Source organism: Sus scrofa, unplaced genomic scaffold, assembly GCF_000003025.6.
Source record: "Sus scrofa isolate TJ Tabasco breed Duroc unplaced genomic scaffold, Sscrofa11.1 Contig1206, whole genome shotgun sequence".
Taxonomy (NCBI): Eukaryota; Metazoa; Chordata; class Mammalia; order Artiodactyla; family Suidae; genus Sus; species Sus scrofa.
The window spans coordinates 638,869-646,981 of NW_018084833.1; the positions used below are offsets into that span (position 1 = coordinate 638,869).

General features: G+C 65.0%; 1 protein-coding gene across 1 annotated transcript; it reads right to left on the minus strand.

Moving 5' to 3' along the window:
• Positions 1-3,627: 3,627 nt before the first annotated feature.
• TOR4A (torsin family 4 member A) lies at positions 3,628-7,509 on the minus strand. The gene is made up of 2 exons (XM_003122341.4): positions 5,751-7,509; positions 3,628-5,036 (listed from the first exon to the last, which is right to left on the minus strand). Exon 2 carries the CDS (start codon positions 4,997-4,999, stop codon positions 3,752-3,754), a length of 1,248 nt encoding a protein of 415 aa, XP_003122389.1. The 5' UTR covers positions 5,000-5,036; positions 5,751-7,509; the 3' UTR covers positions 3,628-3,751.
• Positions 7,510-8,113: the final 604 nt, after the last annotated feature.

Consider the following 8,113-nt stretch of genomic DNA (forward strand, 5'->3'; position numbering starts at 1 on the left):
GTTTTTTCACTCAGAGTCGTCCGGAGTTATCACGGCCTCCGCGAGGAACTCTCCATCGCCCCAAACTTGCTCTCTAGAGAGTAAACTGGAGGCCGTGGCTCTACAGTTAAACAAAATGAATGGTGTGTGTGTTTCCACGGGTACCTGGAAGCTTCCAAACACGCACAAGAGTCTAAAATTGCCTCTTTGCGAGACACCACTTCGAAAGTGGCCAAACACGTTTCAAACGTAGGAAAGAGCAAAACGGCCTCTGAAGCCTCAAGCCCCTTGAGCTCCCTCCGGCAGTTTCCTGGTCACAGAGACAAGCAGATGCCCTCTCCGACCCCGACATCATGAGTCCTCACCAGATCTTTAATCCTGGGCACTTTCAAGTCTTTCTGTCATTACAGGGGTTGCCTGACTCCGATGCTTTTGTACGTGTGTTTCATGGTTAAAGAGGTTCACGGAAAGGACACTGACAAACACTCTGGAACACAGCTCTTGACACCTCTGAGATCGTAAGGCCAACCTGGTGAGAGCTGCTGAAGCTCTACTGGAAAACCGATCGCTTAATGTTTTGTTCCCCAGACACGAAGGGCCCCCTTTTCCCTCCCCGTGAAGCTGTGAAACTTAGAGCGGTTTGGGAAAGTGTCTCTCGAGAGTTCTGAAACTCTCAGTAAATGTTCTTGCTTCTCACGGCAGTGGATGCCTCCGCCCGGGTCTGACGCGAGGCTGTTCTCCCTGGAACAGGACACCCAGTGCACAGGGCTGCTGCCTCTTTGATCCACAGCTGATAAATGGGGAGCCACGCTTCTGGCCTGTAAAGGCCTCATTGCTTCTCTTGAGCAGAACCGGGCTCTGGTGGGCACGCCGTTTGCAGTGCGCTCCCGGAAGGCCGAGACCCCAAACATCACCTGCAGCCCGGAGAGTCTGTGCACCCACCGCAAAAGGCACCCCCAAAAGGACCTCCTCCGGCCTCTCTGGAAGGGCCCCAGCAGGTCCTGCTGACTAGCCCCTGGGCCACCAAGACACTCCAGCGGGTGGACTCCTGGGTCCAGCGCCGCCCCTAAAGAAGGCCCCGAACCCCAGGTGGACCTGCACGCTGTCCAGCGACCTGAAGATAACCCCCACAGGGACCTGAAGCGAAGGACATCCGAGGCTGACAGCTTTCCCAAGACGTCTGGACCAGGCCTGTACACCTCGCCCTGTTTCCTCCCTCCCTTCCGCGGGAGGGCCATGCCCTCATGCCTAGTTCCCAATCCCCGGAGAAAGGGGGACATCGGCCCTTTGGGTCACCCTGTGAGTAATGTCCCTGGGGGTCTGGATTGTTCCGAGGCCCATCTTACAGCGTCAGGGAGCTCAGCTCACCTAAACGCATTCCTTGCTTCAATTTGACCCAACCCTGGGACGGAAAACAAGTTCTTCGGAGCTGCCGATGCACGTTGAGTCATCTGTGAACTTGCCGACATACCCTTGTGTCTGGGGAACTTCCTGCGGTGTAACTACAGGACCTCTGAGCCTTGGCTAAGTGATGCCAGCGCCTCTCCGCCAGTGAGGGGATCCGGAGGTAGCATCATGCAGGGCCCCCGGTAACAGCTCCACATGTGGGAGTCTGGAGAGGGGCCTTGATGCTGGAGTGACCCGTTGTCCCGTTGGCTGCAGAGCACAGGAGCGCGTACCCTGCTGTTTATTCACTCTCCTCTCCTCCTTACAGACCTGCCCAGAAGCCTCGCACTGGTCGGGCCCAGTAACCCATCTGTCCACCCTAAGCGAGAACTTCCAGGAGGCCCCAGAGATTCCGACTTTGCCTCTGCAGGGAGAGCTTTGCTCCCAGGATGGGAGTGAGGGCCAAGGAACAAATGATCAGGAATCTTGCCGACACCAGGAGAACGAGCCGACTCCATAGCTCAGCGACGGCCACTTAACTCGGCGGCCAAGGCGGTTTTGGAAAACCTTGGAGCCGGTGATTATGAGCTTGCTGGGCAATGAGGGGTCTGCCTAGTAAACTCCTCCTGCTGCAAGTGGTTAAATGCCTCTGGGGCAGTAGAGACCCAGTTACATAGAAACAAAGAGCAAGCTCAGAGGCGGCAGCGTTTCACCAACAACCCATCACGTGTCCGGCTCCTGGTTTAGAGTCACCTTGCACACTGGCCCTCCCACCCGGCCCCAGGGAGCCCCGGGGCTGCGAGGATTCTCGCTTTCTGGGCAGGACATGTGCTCTCCCCGCCCTTCCTGTCCCAGGCCAGGGGCCTCGTGCTGGCTTGGGGGGCCAGCTTCTTCCCTCTCTGCCCGGAGCCACTCCAGGTACAGGAGATCCAGGCCCGTCGAGGTCTTCAGAGGACCACCACGGAGAGAAGGGGTGGTGGACAGGGGCCCTGACAGTGTGGCTCCCTCGGGGAGGGCCCTGCCGGGGGCTCTGGAGATCTCTGAGGTCCTGGGAGGCGGGGGCTGGAGCTCTGGCACAGCCTCTTTACCTCTGGCGGCTCCTCCTTGGGATGGATTGTTGCCCAGTAGCTGTGCTCCACCCCCCACCCCCCAGGCGGCGCCCTCCTCCAGGCTGACCCGCATGCCCACCGAGCAGCAGCACCAAGGCTACCTGCCAACCCCCCACCTGGAGCCCAGCACAGGAGGTGGTCCCAAACTTGGCACTCAACCAGCCTCTAGCGGCCAGCAAGAGAACTGAGCCTGCGGAGCAGGAGGTGGGCGGAGAGGCTGCGGCCACTGAGGGGGATCCGGGATCCAGGAGGGAGGCCCTGCCCAGGCCCGGAAAGCAGAGGGGCCGGGGCCTGCACCTCTGCGGTGAAGTCCGGAGGATCCGCTCAGGAGGTGGGCAGGGGGTCTGAGAGGTCAGGGCCCCCACTTGGGCCACATCCTACTGCTGTCACCCCAAGAGAGGCCTCCTTCTGGAGCATTTGGGGACCCCCCCCCCGAATCGGTTCACTGGGTGGGGCCCCCTCACCCACCCTTTGCCTTCTGGGAAGCTCCTGGGCCCACGAGGCCATGAGAAATCCAGGCAGACCCACGTTATTCTTCGTTCCTTTCTTTCTTTTTTTCTCTCTCCCTTTCCCTCCCTCCCTCTCTTTCTTTCTCTTTCTCCCTTTCTCTCTTTTTCTTTTTGGCTGCATCCACAGCATGTGGAAATTTCTAGGGCAGGGATTGAACGCAGGCCACAGGTGACCTGAGGCCAGCAGTGACAAGGCCAGGCCCTTAGCCCACTGAGCCACCAGGGAACTCCCTAGACCCACAAGATTCCTGCCATGGAGAAGCATCCAGGACTTTTGCCCCAGAGCGAGCAGGTGTGCCGGGGTTGGGCTGGGGTCCATGTGAGTGAGTGTGAGTGTGTCTGCTGCAGAGTCCTGGTCATGTCTACCTCTGCAGAGGACCAGCTATGTGACCCTGGGGTCTGCTCACCCTCTCTGAGGTCATCCATCCCCTGTACCATGGGGACAGACTGCCCACCTCCTGGGTGCACGCCCTGCGGATGCTGAAGAATGCAGGCTGAGTTAAGGACCAGCAGGTGGCAGATTGGGGCTCCAGGCGGGTGTTGGAATTGGAAGCAGCAGCTGGGCGCTGTCCCAGCCCCCCCAGCCGCCCCAGCCGCCCCAGCCGCCCGCTCTCCCGCCGCCCCAGGTCCCTGTGTGAACCAGCGGGGAGTCAGGGACAGATTTATTAGGGCCTCAGAAGCCTGGGGCAAACCCACAGGGGTCCCTCCCTCCTATTGCCACCATCGTCCCGGCGACCCGGCCCATTGTGCCCTCTGGCGTCTGCTGTGCTACAGGAGGTTCACAGTGGCCACCACCTGCTTGCAGCCAGTGACGGCAAACTCACGGCCCGCCACGCGGTAGTAGCTGAGCCTCGCGGCCAGAAGCTCGGCGTGGGCCTGCTCTGGGAAGAAGCCCTCCCCGGCCATCTCATCCCGGAAGCAGTTGACCACATCCCGCTTGTCCAGCAGCAGGAAAGGCACGATGGCCGCGGCCTGCCACAGCGGGTGCTCGCGGACCAGGAGCGCCTGCAGGCGGACGCGCAGCTCCTCCTCGGCCTGTGCCGCCATCGCAGCGGCACGGGCCCCGTGGGCGCCGTCGGGGCGCAGGGCCAGCGCGCGGGACGCGTTCTGCAGCACGAAGCGCGTGACCTCCGCGCCGCCGGCGCCGCTGAGGAGCACGTAGATGGCGTTGTGGAAGTGGTGTGAGCGCTGCGGCTGCAGGAAGCCGTGCAGCTCATCCAGCAGCGCCTGCGGCAGGAGCTCCACCTCGTCCAGCACCAGGAGCGGGGTCTTCTCCTCGGCCTCGGCCCGCGCCACCACGTCAGCTACGCGCTGCGCCAGCTCCTCCCGGCAGTCCTGCGCGGCGCGGGGGTCCGGGCAGTGGTGTCGCGCGTCGTACTGCAGCACGAGCGCGCTGTCCTCCAGCACCGCGCGGAAGTGGCGTGCCAGCAGGCGGCCCACGTGACTCTTGCCCACGCCGCTGGGCCCGTGCAGCGCCAGGAGCAGCGGGCGACTGTGCACGTGCGTGGCCAGGTAGTCCCGCAGCAGCGCCACGATGCGCCCCACGGCCGAAGGCTGGCCGAACACGGCGCGCTGCAGCGCCTTCTCCAGCCCGTCGAGGTCATAGCGCAGCGCGTTATCGTCCAGGTTCTCGATGGCGTTGAGCACCTGGAAGCCCACGATGGCCACGAGCAGCAACAAGCAGCGCTGCGCGCGGCTCCGGCGCTCCGCCTGCGGCCGGTACTTGCGCGAGGTCTCGGGGTAGAGAACCACGCGGCTGCGCCGGCGCCTCTTCCGCGGCGCCCTCGAGGACAGCTCCGCCGGGCCTTCGAAGGTGAAGAACTGCGGCTGGTGCAGGTTTGCGCGCGGCGCCCCAGGCCCGAAGTCCGGCCCGGCTCCGGGCGTCGGGAGGCGCCGCGTGCGCAGGAGGCACACGCGGCGGCGCAGCCGGACCACGGCGCGCACGGGGGCGATCACGTTCGGGCCGCGGGCCGGGGCCGCGGCCGCGGGCTCCGGGCTGGGCTGGCCGCGGTCCATGGCGCAGGGGCGGCGCTCGGCATGCAGGTCGCTCGCCCTGCCACGAGAAGACAGGGAGGGTCTCCAGACTTGTTCCCCGGCGGCCTGGGACCCCTCCCCGCGATCTCGCCCCGGGAGGGCCCCGGCGTGCAGCCCGCTGCCCCAGAGCCAGGCTCCGGCTCTCCCCTCTGACCAGGAAGCAGCTCCCCGCGGGGCCCCAATGCAAATCTCTCGAGCCCTCCCGTAAACAGCCCTGGGCCTTGAGGAAGTGGCCGGGGGAAGGGGGGGCGAAGCTTATCGGGCGGCCGGCCCTGCTTCCTGGAGGAGGAGTCGGTGCCAACCAGGCGCCGATTAGGGGTGAGCAGGGTCAAGGCCGGACCCCGCCCCTGCCACAGCTCCGCCTGCCAGGCGCCGGGGACCCTCGGCGGCGTCCCTAGTGGTGCCAGGGGATACAGAGGCCCCAGCAGCCCTGGAGATCAGAGATGGCCCCCCACGAACGAACACTGCCCAGAACTTCTGCTTTTGAGAAGGGGCCCTGGCTCTGTTCCCAAAGCCCCCCAGCTAGGATCCTCCCAGCAACCCCCCCCCCCCGCTGGGGGAGGGGGACGCACTAGCGCAGCCCAGGACAGAGAGGCCCCTAGAGACGGCTGGGGGTGGGGTGAAAAGATGGACAGAAAGACAAACTGGGAAAGGAGGCATAAGGCCACTGAGGAGACAGCTGGAGAAAGGTGGCATGGATACCCCGGCCACCCACCCCCAAACCACCCCCTACCTGCGGCTGCTCAGGTCAGGCTCTTGCTGGCCCCCGTCCCCCAGGGCGGCCCCCTGCCCAGGCCAGAGGCTGGGGCCTGAGCCTCAGGGAGCAGAGAGAGCTGGCTTCCTGGGGAGGGTCCGTGTGGGGTCAGGGGCCTCAATGGTCAACCAAGGCTTGGAGGGGCAGCGACACCTGCGGGTCCCCAGGGAGCGTCTGCAGCGGAGGAAGCTCTGGGGAGGTTTCCGCTTCTGTGCAGAGGAAGTGAGTCAGGGGTGCGGCACGGGCGGGACTTAGGCTGGACGGAGGCGCCAGAGGGGGAGGCCTGGCTGGCTCTACCAGGAGACCTGGGCTGGTGGGTCACCTTGCCTCCTCAGCCCTGCAGCCATCCCTGCCCTCCTGGCTCAGTCCAGGCCCAGGACACCCAGTGAGGCCAAGGGCATCACCTCCCCTGGGCCCCCACGTGCCCTTGCACCTCAGCCTGTCCTCCACAGACCCCCACCTCCCCAGGGACACCTCCGGCCCCTGACTCCCTGCAGGACCCACGGAGAGGGGTGTGGGTGTGTCCAGGGGGCCGGTAAGCAGGAGTGCAGGCCACGCAGGGTCCTTTGGGCTGGGGTCCTCCAGGCCCCCCGCCCCCGTCTTCCCTCCCCCAGCCCCGATGGTGGGGGGGGGCACACACAGGAGGCCTTGCTTCTGTTCTCTCCTCTTCCACCAGGGCTGGGGCTCGGTCGCCCTCATCGTCCCCTTTCTCTTCCCTGTACCCCAGCCTAGAGCCCCAGCACAGGGAGCACATGCTGGGACAGAAGAGCCAGAGCTGGCAAAGACCTATGCATGGCTCAGGGCCCTGCTAAGAGCACAAATTTAGAAAGAACTTGGGCCAGGAACTGGCAGATGGAGGCCATGCCCCCAGCCCATCTCTGCACAGGGTGGCTTGCGGGGGCACTCCCTGCTCCTCCCCTTCTGGCCAAGAGACCTGGTCTCTGCCAAGCTCAGTCTAGAAGCCCCTCGCCGAAGAGCCGGCCTGCCAACCAGTAATGTCCCCAAACCAGTCCTGGCTTTCTGCCCAACTGTGTCCCATGGGTGCTGGCAGTCCTGAGCCCTAGATTCTGCCCTGCCCAGGACCCCACAGCCTCCCGGCCCTTCATCCCCCACGCTTTTGCCCACACGGGTCCCTCTGCCCGGCAAGCCATCCTCCTTCTCCCAGCTTCCCTCCACCTGCCCTGCACGGACCGCATCAGGGAAATGCAATTTCTGGGTCATGGGCTTGGGGGTTCCCTTCTCCCCAGAACACGGGGTTCCTGCCTGTCCACATGTCCAGTGCCCTCTGGCGGGACCACTGAGAAACCAGCCGCGCCTGGCTCCCCGGGGGCCACTGCCCCTCTCTGTGAGCGGCCGGGTGCTTAGGGGTCTGGGCACCTCACCCACGCCAAGGCCTTCCTGAGAATATGGACAGGACGCTGTCTGTCGCCAGGTCCCTGCGGCCCCAGCAGGAGGGTGGGGTCCTTCGTGGTCGGGCTCTGTGTGGTCTCCAAGCTTCTCTGACACAAAGACGCCAGGGCCGTCTTGCGGGGCAGATGCAGGAGAAACAGCAGGCGGCGGTGGCCGGGCCTGGCTCCAACTGACCAGCTGCTGCTTCCGCCGAACCTGGGGCCCGCAGCGAGGTCAAGGGCAAACCGCAGCCCCAGGCTGACGCCCGTCGGCCCTCCCTGCATTTTTGCCTTCATCTCCAGGGCCCACCTCCTGAGCCCTCAGGACCAGCCCCACCCCGCCCCGCACCCTCCCCTGCGAGCCCCCCATTCTTCCCCGGCGCCCCAGCCCCAGCTTCAGGTCAACCTCATCTCCACGACCCCTCCCCTTGCTGCCCACTCCTCACCCCTCCAGCAGTCGGGGGGGGGCCCCCCCGAGTTCCCCAAACTACCGGCCTGGAGGTAAGCAGGTCCCCCGGGCACACACATGCTCTTCTTCCGGGCCCCCCAGTGTGGACCCCCTCCCTCTTCCTCAGACCAGACCTCCCACCCCTTCCTCCCTAACCTCCGACCTCTGCTCAGGGGTCCCTGTCACCACCCCCCAGTCTGCCCTGTGCCTGACATCCCCTGAGCTCAGCTGCCCCTCCAGCCGTAACCCTGGGGCTCTTCACGCCCCATCCTGGCGGCTCATCCCCTGGAAAAGCCCCACCCACTGGGCCTCCCGTCCCTGGTCCCTACATCAGGGCTCGTGCGGAGCTGGGCCTCCCCAGCCGGTCTCTGGGCCTCTGACCGTCTTGCCCGTGAGCCTCAGGGGGTCCCTTCCGAGTGCCGGCCCCCCCGGGGCCCAGTTCCTCCCGCACCCGCTCTACCAGCCCCACCTCCACCCCAGTCCTGTCTCCCAGCCCAGGGCCTGGC

What these genes read in the sequence shown, in the direction of transcription:
- TOR4A (XM_003122341.4), bottom strand. Translation starts at nt 4,999, where the DNA reads ATGGACCGCGGCCAGCCCAGCCCGGAGCCCGCGGCCGCGGCCCCGGCC.